Below are 20,538 nucleotides of genomic sequence, written 5' to 3'. Positions count from 1 at the left end.
CATGGTGTAACTATGGCTACTGTTAAACCGTTAAGTGTTCAGCCACTTCATCTGCTCCCATCAGGACTAAGTGCTGTACTAAATGCAAAAGATCTCACGCAGTTGAATTTGTTTTCCTCATGACTTGACCTCAGTTTGGTGTGTATTAATAGTTGCTCTGACAACATTAATAAAATACAACAAGCCGCCATTCATATTTCGTACTATTTCGTGTTCAGGTCAGTAAAACGTTAGTATGTACAGTCTGGAATCAACTAATGAGACATCGAACAGTGTCCTTGGACCCGCATTTATTTACAGATTTTACAAGAGTCCTTGTGCTTTCTTACAAAAATATTAAAAATACTGTACAATTATTTTCAATGTGTAACATCTCTAAGTATTTACATCCACAGGAAGATGGGGATAAAAAAAATATTTAAAAAAATACAAATTTGTACTAATGAGTGTGAGCCCTTTGAAATGTTGAGAGTAAATAAACAAGAGGATGAAAGGAAAGAAAATACTGAAATGTACATAAATGTAGTATTTACAATTACAAAACATAAAATAAACTGTTACCATCTGAGATTTGATCACATGCAGTAATGTATTGCAAGGAATGACATGCATTTATGTGGTCCTCGTAAATCTATCTAAAACAGAAACATTGCTGTATCTTAAAGCTACAACATACAATTCAGGTAAAAAAAAAAAAAAAAAAAGAGGTGGCGGTGGAGCAGTGGGTATGCATTATGGTCACTAGCCAGTAGTAACAGAAAATTATTACAAATGGCCTGATTTTCACTCAGATCCAAACCAGGCTTATCAAACTGCACAATATTGATTTAGACAGACTACAAAAAGGCTGCTTCATGGGACACAAGGATTGCAAAATACAAGACAGAAAGGTCAAACTAATTAACTACTATTCCTACTTCAAGTTTCAAGTTATCAAACAGTATTAGGTAGCTCTGTTTGTTAAAACAAGTATGATCCTATAATTTTCTTTTAAAAATAACTAACTTGTTTATACAAAAAGGTCAAAGATGAAACCTCTTGAACACGATGTCATTGTGAAAAATGAAAAAAATACAAAGACCTCACATGAACGCAGGAATGTTTGGTCCTCTCCAAAGTGCATTTGTTTCACACACTTCTAAACTAGAATCCATTGACCTGCTATGACTCAGAGCAGGTCCAGCAGCAGTAGGTTTCATTCAGCTGGCCACTCTCCAACTCTTCTCATTTAATCTGCAAGAGCTTCATTTTGTTTCCTGAGAAGTAAAAGAGGACATTATAATGACCTGATAGAAAAGCACTTGTTTGCACATTTGTAGTCTGTGCTTGGAGGAAATGCCACTCACCCAGTCCTTTGAGGAACTTGTTCACTCCACTAGGCGCTGGCTCCGGGTAGGATTCCAGGTACTCTACCACCCGCATTTCAAAAAGACCTGGGGAAACAATGCGCATGAGATATAATGTTGACGATATAAAAAGTTAATGCAAAGGTTAAAGAATAAAAAACTAAACCTACAATAAGGCCTTGGTGATACCTGGCCTGGATGGAATTTGTTTTTACTTTGACCTTTACTTGTATTAGATAAAAATGTCAAAATCTAAGCTCAAAACAGCTGTGCTTTAACAAGTGAAAGGATATTATTTGCACTAGTCTCTTCCATATAAATTAACTTTCTTTGCCTGGATGTTTGGTTCCATTTATTTAGCAACACTGACTCAGATGTATACTATTACCTGCACATTCAGTGGGGAAAAAAAGGATTTAGTCAGCCACCAATTGTGCAAGTTCTCCCACTTAAAAAGCTAAGAGGGGCCTGTAATTTTGATAATAGGTACACTTCAACTATGAGAGACAAAATGAGAAAAAAAATCCCGAAAATCACATTGTCTGATTTTTAAAGAATTTATTTGCAAATTATAGTGGAAAATTACAAAAAGTATTTGGTCAATAACAAAAGTCATCTGAATACTTTGTGATATATCCTTTATTGGCAATGACAGAGGTCAAACGTTTTCAGTAAGTCTCCACAAGATTTCCATACACTGTTGCTGGTAGTTTGGCCCATTCCTCCATGCAGATCGCATTTAGAGCAGTGATGTTCTCAGGCTGTCGGTGGGCAACACGGACTTTCAACTCCCTCCAAAGATTTTCTATGAGGTTGAGATCTGGAGACTGGCTAGGCCACTACAGGATCTTGAAATGGTTCTTACAAAGCCACTCCTTTGTTGCCCAGGCGGTGTGTTTGGGATCACTGTCATGCTGAAAGACCCAGCCACGTTTCATCTTCAATGCCCTTGCTGATGGAAGAAGGTTTTTACTAAAAATCTCACAATACATGGCCCCATTCATTCTTTCCTTTACACAGATCATCAGAAAAACAGCCCCAAAGCATGATGTTTCCACCCCATGCTTCACAGTAAGTATGGTGTTCTTTGGATGCAACTCAGAATTCTTTCTCCTCCAAACATGACAAGTTAAGTTTTGACCAAAAAGTTATATTTTGGTTTCATCTGACCATATGATATTCTTCCAATCCTCTTCTGGATCAAGCAAATTGCTCTCTAGCAAACTTCAGACAGGACTGAACATGTACTGTCTTAAGCAGGGGGGCACGTCTGGCACTGCAGGACTTGAGTCCCTGGCAGCGTAGTGTTTTACTGATGGTAGCCTTTGTTACTTTGGTCACAGCTTTCTGCAGGTCATTCACTTGGTCCCCCCATGTGGTTCTGGGATTTTTGCTCACCGTTCTTGTGATCATTTTGACCCCATGGGGAGAGATCTTGCATGGAGTCCCAGATCGAGGGATGATCAGTGGTCTTGTATGTCTTCCATTTTCTAATAATTTTCTAATAATGATTTCTTCACACCAAACTGCTCACCTATTGCAGATTCAATTTTCCCAGCCTGGTGTAGGTCTACAGTTTTGTTTCTGGTGTCTTTTAACAGCTCTTTGGTCTTGGTCATAGTGGAGTTTGGAGTCTGACTGTTTGAGGTTGTGGACAGGTGTCTTTTATACTGATAATGAGTTCAAACAGGTGCCATTAATACAGGTAACGAGTGAAGGACATAGGAGCCTCTTAAAGAAGAAATTACAGGTCTGTGAGAGCCAGAAAGCTTCCTTGTTTGTAGGTGACCGAATACTTACCGAGGAATTTACCATTACCATTTTAATTTCATTAAAAATCCTACAATGTGATTTCCTGGATTCTTTGCCCCCATTCTGTCTCTCACAGTTAAAGTGTACCTATGATGAAAATTACAGTCCTCTCTCATCTTTTTAAGTGGGAAAACTTGCATAATTGTTGGCTGACTAAATACTTTTTTGCCCCACTATATACTATTTATTGGCCCTGCCTATTAGCAGCTATCTAGGCCATCTATAAATAAGAGACTGGTTACCTCGCCCAGTTCCTTTGCGCATCTCCTTGTCCTGGATGAAGCCTGCAAACATCTGCGTTTCCATGAAGAGCTGAAGGAGCTGCCTCACTCCTCTGGACGGATGGGACTTCCTGAAGTTGTCTCTCTGGAGTTCTTTGGTGCCATTGGCTGACTCCACCATATGCAGAGGATAGTGCCCCACCAGCTCCACAAAGAAACGCACAAATGCCTCGGACACCAGGGAGCTCAGGTCAACCTGGTCCTCTGAAAATATACAAATACAAAATGTAAGTGATAGGGCTGGGGCAACAATAGCTCAATTGGTGATCCGAAGGTTGGCGGTTCAAATCCTGCTCTCGACATAAACATCATTGGTTGAGCGGTCAGATCCACTGATCCATAGGTTGCGGTGCGATTCTACAGATGAATGCTGTTGTTGTTCCCTTGGGCAAGACACTTAACCCACCTCGCCCTCAGTGTCTGCGTACACTGGTGTATGGATGTGTGTGTGAATGGGTGAGTGGTTCCTTGTTGTAAAGCGCTTTGGGTGCCTTGAAGGTGGAAAAGCGCTATAGAAAAATGTGACCATTTATCATTTACCAATGCATGTGATTAAGACAAATTGCCGCATCATCAAATTAACACAGCTTAATCACACGGTCTGTTTTGACCAATCACACACGCAAGTTTGGTTGGAGGCTGTGCTGATTACACGCTGTTACATTTACACATAAAATCCATCATCCCTCAGATGGATGATGCAGATCAGTTTGTGGTTGTTTACATGTGTGGAGCGAGGAACATGCGCTCTGCTTCGTGCAGCAAATCAAACTAAAGACACGGCAGTGCTCTTGAGCTGAACACCGTGTGCTCCATGAGGAAGATAAAGGTCATGGGTGAGTGCTAAAATTAGTAAAATAGAACAAATATTTCATTAATCTGCTACTGAACACTGAAAGATGCCAGGCCAACTCTAACAACTTGTGCCTGTCACAATAAGAGCCAGTTACCCCCGCAAGTGGGAATGAAGGGCAATGCATGATTAATCATATTTCAAAAGTGTCATTAATCTGATTAATTTTAAACAATTTGACAGCACTAATTAGTGACCAAGTCAACATAATGTAAGATATCCTGTGATGAATTTCCTTGCTTTGAACAAAAAAGGCATAATTAAAATTATGTATTTTCGAGCCAATCTTCTGCAGTTCCTATATATACAAATAAATATTGACTTGCATATCTTTTCAAACCTATTAAAATCCATTTCTCACAATGAGGCATCATCTTAATATGATACATACTTTACAATTTAAGTAACCATCTCCAAATTACAAGTGATTGGAGTTTTAAGATGTTGATCTAGTAATGACAGGCTGCTTGCACCAGGGTTGTTATCTGTATCATTTGGATGTGTGTTAAAGTCACTCACTGAGGCTTCCCTGTAATTTTCAGATATTATATTTGGTGCAGACAAACCTCCATTAGTGTCCTGCTTCCGAATGGCTTCCCTCTCCTCCAGGATCTGCTGTAAAGCTGCCTGGAGCTTACTGGGCAAGATGCAGTCTTCATCACCAATCTAAACACAATAGCCAAAAGAGATGTCAAAATAGTGAACATAAAAGATGTTTACCTTTATATATTTTTTTCCTTCATATGGCCATAATAACAGAAAATTGTTCACATCGCTAGTCATATTCCAAATTTATGTCTCTCTCCCGCTCTCTCAATAATAAATATATATATTATATATTATATATATATATATATATATATATATATATATATATATATATATATATATATATATATATATATATATATATATATATATATATATATATATATATATATATATATATATATATATATATATATATATATTATACAGCAGTCCCTCGCTATATTGCAGTTCACCTTTCGCGGTCTCGCAGATTTTTTTTTGTGTGCAATTTTGCATGCTTTTTTATAGTGTATGACCGTGCATTGTGTTCTGCGTTCTGATTAGGGACTGTAGACCATTGTCAATCAGTCTCCTCTGTGCTGTGTCTCCTGTAAAGTACAGAATGCGTTCAGCTTGCTGAATTTACATAAATATTCGATCGCTAGCAGTGTGACTCTGAAATGCTGTATGTAAGTTTTCTCCTCGACAAAACCCACAATGTCGATGAAACGTTCTGAACCGACAAATTTCAAAAACGCTCTGGACTTAAAAGTGTTTCTCTGCACGGAGAGGCTGTCATTGCGAAAACACCGCTGGAGCGGAGAACAAACAAATTTAAAGCAATCATTAAGGAAGGGGTATATAATCTATGAAGGTTTGAACTTTGAGAGTGTTTAAACAAGAGAGAAATGTGAGAAAATGTTAATGCCTGTCTGAGAAAAGTGTGTGGTGAAGGGTTTTACAGCCTTAAAACATATATAATAGTTGTAAAAAATAAAGCTCACTACTTCGCAGATTCTGCCTATGGCAGGTTATTTTTAGAACGTAACCCACGCGATAAACAAGAGACCACTGTATATAGATGGATGATAGGTAGATGAATAGATGTATATATATATTATATGTGTGTCTATATCTCTATACCTCTATATATCTTTATCTATACATCTATATCTATATAATTTATATCTATATAACACACAGTTGTGAACAACTGGAAAGAAATCTGATTACTCATCTCAGATGTTGCTGTTGACATGACAATAATCTGATAACTCCAGATATCATATAATGATAACATTTTTGGTGCGCATGTAAACAGCCATTGTAAACCTGAAGGTGACAGTAAATGCCCATTTGAACTAAGTTGTAGCATTATTCATGTTCAGATCAGAGACTCTGTATGAGCATGTGTCACATGGGAGCGCTGTGCGTCTGCCGTTACAGTCAGATTATCCTTATGTCAACACGGGACATGTGTGGGCAAAGCTATCCTACTCCTCGCACCACACCTATCATTCCCACAGAGCAGGGATATGTGTACACACCTGAACCACAAACCTGTCGGAGCACAGATCCACTATCAGCACCTGCAACACACAACGGCACACTTAGAGACCACAGAGACAACCAATAATACTGTATATTTTTGAAAGTGCTTAAAATAGTCAAATAAAATAAACAATTTAACACACTAAAAACATACAACTTTTACAGTAAACATTTTTGAGGACAAATATTTTTCCTAATTGGTCCTAATTTTTCATCATTCTGACATAAATAAACACAATCAATAAAAACGCAAAATCATACGTGAATGAATAACACAAAATAATATATGTACTACAGTAACCTAGAGCTAAGTCAGGCAATAAGGAGTTGCATATTGATGACTGACCTCCTCAATGGGCAGCTCCAATAGCTCTGGTAGACAGGGGGATAGCACTCCGATAAGGAAAGGAGTGGGAGAGCAGCTAATGTCCAACATACTGGCCGGTAACACAGGTACAAATGTGTGCTGCCAGGTGAATGGGTATAAGAGGGCAAGAGCCGCATGACCACAAAGGGAGAGGACACTGCAATAAACCCAGAGTCAAACAAAGATGTGAATTATACTATTGTAAAATAAACAGAACGGCATTGTGTATAATTTTACTCAACCACAAACCAATACTCAAAAAGCTGTTATATGTTTACCTGAGTTTATCTGCGATGAAGATGACCCTCCTCTCCAGCAGCAGAGAGGCAAAGACCTGCAATAGTCGGCCCACACTCAGACACTGTAAAAGGCTGTCGAAGTCCACATGCTCCAGTCTGGAGTCCACTGGCCGGGTCAGGGTCAGCACCTGGCAACACAAAGAGGAGATCGGATTATACACAGATAACAGCAATGACTCAAATACTGTCTAAGACAAGAACAAGACAGGAGGATCATGTTTGTTTTAAATTACATAAATACTTGAAAGTGAAAAAAGAAATCTGACATTTTAATAGTTTAAGTAATTTGAAAATGGAAGACAATCTATAATTAATTTCACTGAATGTGGCTGCCTATTCAGATACTTTACATAGACCATGTCTCACACCAATTTGTTTCTTAACCCTTTAGCGTCGGATCCTATCATCGGCGATAGCGCGCGGATGCGGACTTTCCAGCAGCGTAACTCCGCAACCAGTCGTGCTCTCATGTAAATTCAAACAGCGTCTCAAAGCGGAGGCACGGGGCTATTTAAACATTTTTCCGTCAGTTACGGTAATCTGCCTCTGTTGCTCCGCGAAGGTGACGAATGAGAGCGCGGGTGCTGCGGGGATTTTCCCAGTCATTTATTCGATGCGTAAAAGAAAAAATACGCATGAAAGTGAAAAATAGAAGTAGATGTGTGAAAAAATGCAGTAAATTCTGATACTTCCTTTAATATGATTTTTATGGCTAACAAAAATCTAAAAGTCTAGGTGACCTATACTGGCCCATAGTGTGCTCAGTCCTTAAAGGGTTAATTATACAGTAAAACATTGTTTTGTTCATTGAGATTGCAGGCCCACCACAATTTATGATGAATGTGGTTTTCTTTGTAACAAAGCTGCCCCCATTTGTCGACCCCAAAAAATGGTTCCTCATTTACAATTTCATCATAAGTTGCTTACACTGCAAAAAAAGAATATCCAGTCTTGTTCAAAATTACATGATTTTTTAAATTATATATAAATCTTAATTTAAATTGTTTTTTTATTAGCTTAGATTTAAGAAAATTGCAAGTCATCTAAGAAACTAATCTTGTTTTGGGATGAGCAGCAAAGTACTGAATAAATCACCACATCATGAAAGAAGAAAAATTATTAAATGAGTAGTTCAAACTACTTAAAGTATATACAGATTTAAAGCCATTTTACCAAATTTATATATTTTGCAATGTAATCACAAACTTGCTGAAATCATTGTTGTACTAACAATTTTCATCATGGTGATTGTGCAAAACAGCATCAGTTACACTTCCTGTTCGTTGGTGCTGGTCTTACCTCATTCCCTGTCCCAGGGAGGAAGCTCTTCAGACTGACAGTTCTTCCAGGAGCAGGAAATGGGGCCTCCATTACACTGCGCATGAAGGGGTAAACCAGGGCATTGGAAAGCTCTCTGCGCCTCTCCACTTCCTCTAAAATCTGACAAATACAACATGGTGAAAACCAGTATTGATCACTGTTCAGATTTCAGAACCTGAGACATTCTTCTTATTCTTGTTTCACCTTTTTTTTTTTTTTTTTTACCAGGGTATACAAACTAGTGACTGGACTTAAAATATATGGTTTTCTTTATAAAAGAAAATAATGCATTACAACAAAATAAATGTATACAGGAAATGGGTTGGGCCCTTTACTTTCTATAAGGATTATAAGGAACTTCTATTTCCTCAAGCACGCCCAATGATTGCATTGGATTATGGTTCCATTGAGGCTCATTCCACTCCTTATACAAATGAGGCTCCAGGGTTTGGACACCAAAAGTGTGCTCAACACACAAAAACACACACCTCTGACTACTTAAAATGCATTTAAGAACATAAGACAAGTGAATATGCAATGGTTTACCTTAGCAAATAGGTTGAAACAGCCCAGCTTGCTGACAATACAGTGTACCTCAGGCAGTCTTTTACCTTTTCCACTTGGCTGAAATACATGAACATATACAACAATACATACAACAATACATGAACGACATGAAATGTTATTGACAGATTTTTCTTTGAAAGGAAAACATACAATCAAAAATAATTATGTCAAACTTCAAACTTGAGCCTAAATAGCTACTCAATGCCATTACCCCACAGTATTTAGTATTTAGGATATTAAGAGTCTGACATATTGCAATGAAGTAAAACAGATGTAAATATTTTCAGAATTCTTGTTGCTGTGAGTCATTGATTTAGAGAGGGTTTATAGTGGTGATTCAGGGCTTCTCAGGAGGTGTTGAGCAAGTTGATGGCTGTGTGCCCATATCACACACACACACAGATGCTCATGTTACCGCGCTTTATGAGAGTAAGACTGACGTGTTTCTTACCAAAATCTTCCGGCAGTAACAAAACCAGCGGCTGCCATCCTCTCCAGTCAGGACAAAAGAGAATGTCTCACTGCGCAACAAACAAAACACCACATTAATGCCATTATTTACAAAGAATAGTTCTTTTACTGTGAGAGATGACATGTTTATGGAAGGACTTATTATCTATAGATAGAAAAGCAGGAGCATTGGTGGAAAATGTAAAAACATGAACAAGAGAGATAACAATTTGAATGAGATTTCATGTTATATAGCTTAGAGCTATTTTAACAAAATGATCCCTGTGACAAACCAGGATCATCTTTAGTATAAAAGTTTATCATTTATACCCAAATATTTTAAGTACTGTCAGCCTCTGTTGATGCTCTGTCTAAATCACTTTTCCAAGCGTGACTTTTACTAAACTGATAATGGTGAAAATGGCACTTCCAGTTAGATAAACTGGAAATATGACCTGCTTATGTAAATCTAACTCTAACTACATAACTGCTGCCAGTAATCTGCCAAGGCCAAAGTTTTTAAAAGTATTCCACTCCTTGTCTGTGTTTGCGCCACTTCCAAACACGGAAACTCCACAAAGTATTCTTAACAGATCCTATTAGTGTGACAGATGGAGAAACAGATGGGCAACGGTAAAATAAAAATCCTCAAGATGAGGCTGATACAACCAAATCTCAACCAACTACTGCCCCCATGAGTGAAACACAACATAGTGAAACTGGCTATGAGAACCAAAGATATGTATACATAGATCATATTACCTTATTCTCCACACCACAGCTGTGGCGTGGAGAATAAGGTAATATGATCTATGTATGAGATAGATTATGAGAATAAGGTACTGAAACAGTTGGGTGTCAGAGCTGACCTCGGCATGTATGCAGAGGGTTTCCAGTCTTGAGCGTCCGGGAAACAAAACTTAGGAATAACCTTGAGCTGGTCCTCTGCCTCCTTAGACAGCCTCGACGCCTTGTCAAACTTCAAAAATAAAAAAAATATATATGATGGATTAGAGATCCAGAATATCGTTAAATATAAATTATACTTAATTATACAAATTATCTAAGTCAGTCATGTATTCAAGTTAATTTTGCTGTGCTTTAAATAGCAATTATCCAAAACAAGAGTAAGTGTAAGTGATGTCAAATGCCCTGGCACAAAACTTGTAAATTCTTCCTTGAGCCTACAACAAAAACTTTTGTTGATGGTCTTGAATTCCACACTGCCTTTAAATAGTGCAGAATGCAGATGGTCTTCTGTCTAACATGTACAGATGCTTAAGTATCAGGTCACCAGTCACAATAGTATCTGACAAGGTTAAAACAACTCTCAACAGTCAGTTTAAACAAACTAAGGAAGGAAATAAAAGGAAAGGGGAATGTGCTCTAATCATTTTTGATAAATGTCAGTCCATTCTGTGCAAATCCATACAAATAGATGGAAAACAAGAACTGACACACTAGTGCTTTTCCAAAATGGGAATATCCCACCAATACATTTGTCTATAAAACAAATCATTTGTGATATATTTTAATTGCTTTTGAGTTTATATGATCAAAGCCTGCCATAGTCAATAACATCCCAAAATTGTGGAGTGCTCACCATCTTGGGGAACTGTTGTGTAATTTCAGGGTAGTAGGTGTTTCCCTGGGGCCCCTTTCGGAGTGACACCACCACGAAGATCTGGAAGAGCTGCTGCTGCTGGTGCTGGAGGAGGTCTCGCTCCAGGGTGCGGTACCCGGGTCGGCGCTTCAGAGTGGACTGCCTGTAAACCAATCTCCTGGAGCCTTCTGAGGGCCAAACAATGCACGTTAACAATACAGAACAATCCAAAGAGTATTATTGTGTCTATACAGTGAACACATTGTGTAGTATGGGGCAGAAAGTGGCCTGTTTTTCACATCAAGTTTCGCAAAATGAAAGCCAAGCTGCATTTTTCCATAACAGTCATTGTTTGCTCAAGTAAATGTGATACGCCTTGTGCCGTTTCCATGTTTCCGTTCAGTCTTGCAGTTAGTGATGTGGTTTTGAGGGTATCTTTGTTGGTAAATATTCTGAGGTTTGAGTTTGAATGGACATTTATAGTGCACAAAAATCTGTATACACAAAACATATGTGAGCAATTTACATTTCAGATGTTACATGGCCCTGTATAACATAATATAAAGTAATAATAAAGTATCTGTAGAAAGTACTGGTGTCCAAGATGCATTCAAAACTGTAAATATTAAGACCAGTGGGTATATGCCTGCTAAATCAATACAGATGACTTTTATAAATGGCCATGAAGAGTTGACCTTCATAGTTTTTTTGTATGTGCATAAAATCATAGACTGAAATCCAATCTGTTATTTTCTGTGCATTCTCTATTGATCACAAATATTGAATTCATTACTACTAAAACATCATCAAAAATATGAAGATCTGAAATGCCCGAATCAAACTGACTCATTATTTTTTATACAACAACCCACAACGACTCCAAAGATAACAGGTCAACAGAATAGTAATATTTCTACCACAAATATAAACAGTGCATGTAAAAATAACTGCTTAAATCTTCCTGTCTAGCAAGCTCGTACTTTCCCACAATTAAATGACTCATCCAGAGGCATACCTAGACCAGCTGATGACAGTGCACTTAAAACATGACATAATGATACCTTTGGAAGCGTCTTCAGGGTCACTTTCTGTGCCGCTGGTCTCCTCTGTTGATATAAAGGAAGGAGGAGGGATTAGCCCAGAAATGAACAAGACAGCGAGTCCATAATAAGACGCAGACAGTCTCTCTTTGTTTGATAATCAGTGGCTTTTCCCGCAGCAGCTGGCCTTATGAGTGTCATGAAGTATTTATATTAGAGATTGGACTTAATCTCGGTGTGTGGAGATGTGTTACTGTGGGACTCACCCCGGACCGGGACGCCCTTCACTCGCTTTCTGCCTCTCCTTTCGTCAAATATGGTCTCGATCTTGTTGACATACTGCAGAAGAGATGACAAACTTGTAATTTACAGTAATGTCAGGTCCATTATAGAATATGATTAGAGAGAAGATTTAACAATCTCTCAGTAGATAATCATGTAATGCAATAGACATCCAACATATTGGAGTCTTTACAACTCCCCATATTTTAGGTTATCTGAGGTTTCAAATAGCAGGTTTCTAAAATTCCTAGAAGCACATAAGAGAACTCAGACCCACTATTAGTGTGAACTGATTAAGACTGCTAAGTGTACTTAGGGCTGTGGAATTAATTTAATCACATTTCAATTTGTCAATGATAAGCTTGTTTTCATTATCATTATTATCAAGTTCTCACATCACAATTATGAGTTTTTCATTCACTTGTTTCATGTGATATTGATTTACAGTGCTTAACTCTATCACAAGAGCAAAAGGAAACATGCTGCTTTATCTTAGTAACCACCAAATTGTACTGTGCAGTAACTGGTGGTCGATAATAGCCCCCTATGTCCGGTAGTAGGTTTGAACATGGGCATAACACTGTGCATATTTACATTCATCAAGATAATATATTTTCAATATGAACTCCTATGGAAGTCAGTGCCATGTAGTATTACATAGATGCTCAACATTTTTCCTGACACATAATAAACTGATAAGACTCATCAACTTAAGAGTTCAAAGAATAACCCATGAACTCTTCCATTTAATTATATTCCACTTTCAGTTTCACTTCCAACTCTAATCAAATTAAATCCCAACATTCAAATAACTTCACATGTTCCACAACATCTCAAAAACTACCTCCGTTAAAAAGCACACAGTTATTATTCAAGAGGCATGTAACTAAAAATAGGACGTTAAGCAGCAATGTCATCCAACCTGCAAGTCCTACTATGAAGGCTGACATATGAACATGAGAACACAGACAGAATTCATATATATTCAAGCACAAGGTAGATTTGGACAAGTGTTTCATACAGTTCTACAAGATATGATGTTTAGTGTAAACATATGAGAGGCCTTAATTTATCTTAAGTTGTCAAAACAGAAGTATAGACATTACATTCTGAAAAAAAAAACTAGATTTAAATATCAAAGTATGTACGTAATAAAGTGTCATTATATCTTCTTTTCTGGTATTACCGTCATCATCATCACACTTTAAAACTCTTTCTCCTAAGCCTACAAAAACCTGCCATAATAGCCCACACTACTTTGTCTTTTGCAATAGCCCACAAGCCTTACCTCAGTAGTGGCCATTCTGGCACAGAATCTGTCCAGAGAATACATGTCTTAAGTCTTAATAGTCACTAAAGTACTTAAACTACTGTGCTACTCCTATCTATTCCTCTCAGCCTTTTTCCTGCTCCACAAGTTACCGCCTCCTGCCGCTCTGTTTTTCACACACCACGTCATCTGTCATGTTGTTGTTGGACCAGATACCTCTGTAAACTTAAGGCAGGAGTTTTTGATGGTATGATAAATGTAAATATACCTGGGGAGTGCGCATGCCCTTCTGCGTGCTGGACCGGCGAGGCATTTTAAGGCCTTCAGAGAGGGTCAGTGCTTTGGAAGGTGGTTGGGCAGACAGTCGCCTCTTGTCCAGTTTGGAATTGGCTTGCAGAGTTTGTGGTTTTGGAGGAAGCTGGAAAACAGTGATCAAATGTTCATTCATTTAGACTTGATATGAACCTATACATGAAAGTAAAGATACACATTTTTAGAGTCATACTTTTTTTTTATTATTATTGATACTACAAAAAAAAACAAAACACTGAGGAGTTTTACTCATTTGGGTTCCATGTCCTTTTTAATCCACATATTTTGTTAATGTTATTTTAATCTATACGTTGTCATTATATTTTGGTACATTTGAAGCACATATACAAAGATGTATGTTTACCTTTGGCACTGGAGGCCTGCCGATAGGAAGACACATGGGGGACATTTTGATGTCCTCATACGGGTCGTCTATCTCCATTTCACCTGAAGATACAAGAGTTAATATATTATTATTGAACCAGGTCCAGGCATAGTTTCCATCAGACCACATAAACACAGACATGCAGCCATTTCAACTTTATATTTGTGCATTATATGCAGCTGGCTAATGTTCTGGTGGTGAAAATACTGTTGCCATATAAACTACAAAAGCAGTGACATGTTTATTTATTGACCCTGAACAAACAAATTCAATACTTGGATAACCCATTGGTACATTCTGGCAAGAACATAGAGAGTGGAGGGAGTTTCTACACAGTGTGAAGTAATTTATGAACATTGACCCCATGAACCCCTTGAGACTACTGGAGGCCAAGAACAGTAAACCTTTAAAATGAGGCCTTTGTTTGTTTACCATCTTAGAGACACAGACAAAAATTATCTTAAAACGGAAGGAAGGAAATGCACTGTAATATTATTAAATGAAAGAACTTTACTGATGTTTTGTATGAATTTTATCTCTCTCTTGTGCAGTAGCTCACTGTCTAAATTAAGCATGGCTAGACACTCACAGACAATGTCCTCGTAAATGTTGTCATCAGAGTAGGCGTGATATAAGCTGGAGTTCCTGGCTTCTCCTCCCTGCGTGCCCTGCTTGGCTGTGAGTCGTTCCGCATCCTCGTACTCAAAAGACTTCCTGTGGTGGCGAAAGGAAGGAGGAGGGTGAGAGCAGACCATAGATATCCAACTTTCTATTGTTTATGTCACCACTACAGATCTACAGATGTTGATACTCAAACCAGGCACACTCAGCATGTGGTACAGTTTCTCTCTCAATGGCATTATGAGAATACTTGACATAAAGTCATTAAAAGTGTGTTTAATTGAAAAAAATATAAGCAGTCATTTCTGATTTAGATATTTTAGATACTAAATGTGGGTCTCTTTTTGAAAATTAATATATAGCAAATTTTATTTTAAGCTTTGTGCCTGTTTTGCTAGTGCAAAAAAGTACGGACATATTATGTTTATATTTACTCTGTTTTTCGCTCATGAATTTGAAAATAAAAATACTTTTTTTAAAACTTTTGTCTTGGTAATGGAATAAGGGCAATCAGCAAACTGACGGAGACCAGCCATATTGCAGTCCATAACACAGAAATAATTGACTCCACGTAAATAATTATCCTCTGTTCTCCCTTTCACAGCCTGTATGCATGCAAGGGTGAGGGTAAGGGTTCGACGAAACTAAGCCACGTGTTTACAATAGAAAACAATACTGCTAGGTCATGTGGCATCATCGTTGGACCTCAGTCAACAGTGCCTTCCCCAAAATTACATTGAAACCTATTCTAACAAAGCCTGTTTACAATACAACCATCCAGGAGTATAGTGAATGTGATCACCTGTTCTTTTTGTGTCTGGAAATCCCATTGGTCCTTGAGACTGGACAGGGAGGAGGCGGGAAGTCAGGTGGGCGTAGCTTTCTGCTACCTCTCTGATTGGCCATCCTGCAGGGACTGGTTTGTGCACGCGCTCTGTTGCGGTCTTTGGGTCCATCATACAGGAATGTGCGCTGCGGTTTGGGAGGAGCCAGAGTCTCACCTGTGGACCCCTTTCCTTGCTCCCACATTAACCGGTCTCCTTCCAGTTTTCTCCAGAATCCTCTAGAAGTGTAAAAATTCCCTGCAGGCATTCCGTCTTCTTCCTCATTTCCCGATGGAGGTAGAGGTTTGGATTCAAGTTCAATATCCATAACACATGATAATTTTGCATTTGTAGTATAAGTTTGTGTAGCTAAGGTTTCTGATTTAATGCCTTGCAATGCATTTTTGCTTTCTGGTTGGAGGATTATCAACTCTGTAGAGTATTTTCGAACGGTTTCCGACCTCCTCCCAGCTGTGGTAGGCTTTAAATTCACTTCCCGAAAGTCCAATCCTACGCCTGTATTTGAAATGTTAGTCTTTGTATTGTAAACTCCATTGCCATTGTAGTCTCGAGACACAACTGGTGCATTTATTTTCATGTCTTGACGCTGATTCTGCTGGCTACGTCCTTCCCACTGCGAGATCTTCTCCCTGATGTTCAGACCCTGTTCCTGTAGTGGCGGGCGTCCTGTCTGAAGTCCAATTTTGGCCCCCTTTTGAGGACAATGTCCACCCTCTCGACCGCTCTGTTTCTGCCTCAGGGCTAGCATGTTTGGAGGGGGCAAGTGTCCAAGCACCCTCACTCCTCCATTGCAGTCCAGAAAAGGCCAGTTTATCTGTTCTTAATTAAAGCAGATGATATCATTGGTCACCGTGTCATTTTCTTTCCTCTCTTCTCATGTAAACAACCTAGGAAAAAAGACAGTAGAGTTAAATGAGTCATCAATCACTCCACACTTAAAAACAAGTCCATGCAGCACACCATGAGGTCAAAGGGATAATGATGAGGCAACACAAGGAACCTGCACATGTGGGAAGGCAACAAACTGGTTGGAGAGGGAGTGAAGATCACAAATTTTTAACAGACAAGGTCAGAGCATCCAAAAATAAATCAAGGAAGAGAAGAAAGGGAAGGCAATGGCCAAATTACAGCAGGACCTAAAAGCCTGTCCTAGTGTATGCCCCCAGGGAAAAGGGTATTACGTGTCAGCTCAACCACAGTGTTCAAAACCGCAAGTGGCAATGATCATTCTCATTCCCTCAATCATGCTCCCACTGTGGATTTTTGGGGTCTTTTAGGCGCTGTATCCTTGTGTGAGTGATGCTGACATGGATTACAAAGATAAAAAAAAAAAACAACATAGCTGCAGCACTAGAGGTATGGTCTCCACAAACTTTTTCTTCATATCCAAATTCAAATCTTTGAAGTTGTTGTGCAATACAACTGACATTAACCATGGCTATCAAAGACTTAGTTTGAATTTTAAACTCATACCCAGATGCTCCTGGTCTGGGATTAGAAGAACAGGGATGGGACAATAAACAATAATATTGTTTATTGTGATAAAAAGAGTTGACAATAATCATTTGTGGCACTTTTTATATAAACGTGATAATCGCCATTGTGTCACCAAATTGTGCAGAAAAAAAACTACTTCTCCTTCATGATCTACATCACTGTTGTTTTCAATTATAACAAAGTACAATACTTCAACAGTTGTTTAAATATGGAAGGTATTCATAATATTAAAATTGTAATTATTCATATCCAGAAATTTTTTAAACTGTCAGCAAAAATAATTATCATGATATAATCATTAACTGCAATTATTTTGGCCATCATAATCACCAAATTTCAATATCGTCCTTTTATCATTATGATATGATCACAATTTAAATGGAAATCTGAGATTTAACTTAGGCAGGTATACCTCAAAATGGATAAAAAACTTGTTTCACTAGTTTTCCAGCTGTGGGATGAATTCACCATTTGTCAATCTTTAACTCCCTCCTCACTGCTCCATTCCTGTCTGCTTGGAAGTAAAGCACTTGGACACGTTGCACACTTGAATTACAGAGAGACAGGCACTTCATCCATGGCTCTGCTCCTGATCATCATAATTCTATAAGCTGCATTCCTGTCAGGCAGTAGAACAGAGTTAGTGGGTTCAAAATTAGGCATCCAGACTCTAAGTAACGCTTTTGTCTGTTTTGACCCAAATCCAATGGAAATGAGTGCTGGAATGCTGTGCCATCACAATACAACTCTCAAAATGACCCAGTTGCCTTGTTTGTCTGGTGTTCGGGATGTGATACAGGAAGGCTAGATCTGAGTTTCCTGAGCACCAGGAAGAAAGAGCAGCGGTGTCCATAATTACAGTGAGAGGTTTTACACCCAAACCACAGATTTGAGCCAAGTTTAAGAGTTGATATGCTGGCATGGTGGTTGTTGAAAATACACTTAAGGTTCTCCACAGTATACTAGTAACTCATATGCCCTTCTGGGAGAACTAACTGGTAGAAATAGCTAGGAAATGCATTATTTATTTGCACATGGATATTTTTTTCTTTCTTTTTTTTAAATTAGAGGCCACAAGAGAGAATCTGAAACTCAGCTTTAGTATTGGGGTGCATCTTTGGTTATTATTTGGTTATTGGCTTGACAACTGTTCACTCAAACAATATGTGAATTGAAAATGTTTTTTCACCACTATGGACAAATTAGATACATTTTGAGTCATTGTACCATGCACAGATTATAAAATGATTATGTGTAATCAAAAAGAGTGGAATTTATCTTGACATAGAGACTACAGACTAAATGCAGGAGATGGATTTTCTTTTTATAGACAAATGTTTTAACATCAGCAGACTCCTTTTCTCTTCTCCAACTTTTGAACTATTTTACTTTGTGCGTTATCAAACAACAACAAGCTTGTACGTCACAATTTACAGTGCAAAACCTACCAAGAGAAACTCTATGACTCATTCAGAGAAACCAGACAGAACGATCATACAGCCTGCGTTACCCCGTCATCACCTGGCAACTAAATTCAATTTAATAGCACCTTAAAAACAGCCTCAAACCGCCCTCCTGGTACACCATGACAAGACACAGCATGTCCTGGGTGTAAAGACATTGTACAACTGTGCTTCACTATCAACAGTGACAGTTGAGTCTATAATGAAGAAAATATGTAGGCTTGCCGAACACTAGCATAAAAAGAACTCACCTTAAAATGACTAGTCCATTAGCGGTTAGTCTGCGCTTCTGATGAGTAATGCTCCGGCTAACATGACATCTTCCACTCTTTGTTGCAAAAGGGTGTGGAATGCACTTTTATAATCTCAAAGGTTAGCTGAAAAGTAGCATACAATAGAAATCAGCATTATATCTTTTTTTGACTGTATTCTTTAAGGAGACATGGAATACACGTCGCTCATGTAAACAGCTGCCTGTGGTTATTCATTAATCTGCAGTTTCAACTTTTGGCAACACATGCAGATCACTTGCAAATAGTGGCTGGCTGCAGAATGACTGACCTCATCTTCCAGTGACTTTATTGCATGTAACTGAATGGACTAGATCAGTGTTTTGTAACAGATTCCCAGCACTGAGATATAGTAAGGAGACAGTTTGAAGCAATAAAGGTCTTTCTTAGATAAAACTGATAGTGAAAGACGATTTAACAGAGGTATTAGCTTGTATTTATACTCATAATATATACCACAGTACCTTCATATGGACTTCTGAGTCACAAGAAACGAATGACCCTTGCAAAAACCCGAGATTTTGTAATCAATAATAACAATTTTATAACGTTTCTCACATCATAAGAGATTTGCCCCTGCCTTATTTTCACCTTCTTTACTGCACATTCACCTTCTTTACTTCGCAATAGTATATATGTGATGTTAGAAATGAATCCTTAAAGGTGCACTATGTACTTTTCTGGTAGAGGGTCCGCACCTGCTTGTCTCCACAGAATGTTCCAAAGTGTGGCATTTAACTGGAATATCTCACGAATATATCAGACAAACAGGTGACTCAATTTTTTGCAGTAAAAACACCTGTAATTTAATAAACCAGGATAGATAAGTTTAATGCCATATTGTGAACCTTCCAGGCAAAGCAATAACATATCCTTGAAGACAAGCTGGTGGCGGACCCTCCAAGAGAAATGTTACATGGTGCACCTTTAACATTATGGGCTATATTGCGAAATATATTACAAATATACACAAGCGTTACTTATCATTGAGCTTGAGCAGAATCAGTGCTATATGTTAGTTAATTAATAGTTACAGATATTGCCCGAGACAAAAGTCCTACAGACATGACATCCCGTTCATTTTGTTTATTCACGAGCAAAAAGAGCAGGCTGTGGAGTGGATGGTGTGAAAGTAAAGTAATCTCAAAGTAAAATGCAAATCAAAAAGTTCACACAGCAAAAATATATAGCCCATCCCTTTACTTACCGAGCCGCTAAAAGCAATTCGTGACTTCAAGATTCATCTCTAGTCTGGTGAAATGAAAAGCGCAAACACGTGAAATCCACATTCACTGAGTTCATAGCATTTTGGAGTTTAAGAACTTATAGCTAAGTTAACTTTTAAGAAAACTGACTTTGTATGTTACAAAACTAATGTCCAAATGAAACCTAACTACACACGACGGAGAGATTGCGCTGGGAAAATGAGAAAAGCACAGCTCTTCTCTGCTCCTCTTCGCCGCCCCCGTTCAGAAGACGATCAAGCTACTAATGAGCAACGCCGTGGTTTCCGGTCTAATCTTTCAAAATAAAAAAGCGACCTATATGGTCAT

General features: G+C 38.3%; 1 protein-coding gene across 3 annotated transcripts; it reads right to left on the bottom strand.

Annotated features, from left to right (window-relative positions):
• Window positions 1-268: 268 nt before the first annotated feature.
• Window positions 269-20,482, bottom strand: dennd2c (DENN/MADD domain containing 2C). 3 transcript variants are annotated; one of them, XM_033968985.2, is made up of 20 exons: window positions 20,193-20,460; window positions 18,947-19,072; window positions 15,693-16,622; window positions 14,859-14,983; window positions 14,249-14,331; window positions 13,841-13,990; window positions 12,287-12,359; window positions 12,042-12,086; window positions 10,981-11,168; window positions 10,247-10,356; window positions 9,379-9,448; window positions 8,907-8,984; window positions 8,340-8,480; window positions 7,020-7,168; window positions 6,721-6,898; window positions 6,371-6,412; window positions 4,859-4,958; window positions 3,401-3,643; window positions 1,347-1,433; window positions 269-1,256 (listed from the first exon to the last, which is right to left on the bottom strand). In XM_033968985.2, exons 3-20 carry the CDS (start codon window positions 16,481-16,483, stop codon window positions 1,225-1,227), a joined length of 2,685 nt encoding a protein of 894 aa, XP_033824876.1. In that variant the 5' UTR covers window positions 16,484-16,622; window positions 18,947-19,072; window positions 20,193-20,460; the 3' UTR covers window positions 269-1,224. The 3 variants fall into 3 exon arrangements, with proteins under 3 accessions (XP_033824876.1, XP_055078921.1, XP_033824877.1); XM_033968986.2 differs by having other exon boundaries at window positions 427-1,256; window positions 10,981-11,165; window positions 20,193-20,425; XM_055222946.1 differs by lacking the exon at window positions 18,947-19,072 and having other exon boundaries at window positions 20,193-20,482.
• Between the last annotated feature and the right edge of the window lie 56 nt (window positions 20,483-20,538).

Source organism: Periophthalmus magnuspinnatus, chromosome 7 (assembly GCF_009829125.3).
Source record: "Periophthalmus magnuspinnatus isolate fPerMag1 chromosome 7, fPerMag1.2.pri, whole genome shotgun sequence".
Taxonomy (NCBI): domain Eukaryota; kingdom Metazoa; phylum Chordata; class Actinopteri; order Gobiiformes; family Gobiidae; genus Periophthalmus; species Periophthalmus magnuspinnatus.
The sequence above is the reverse complement of the archived record's forward strand: the minus strand, read 5'-3'. Positions and strand labels throughout refer to the sequence as shown.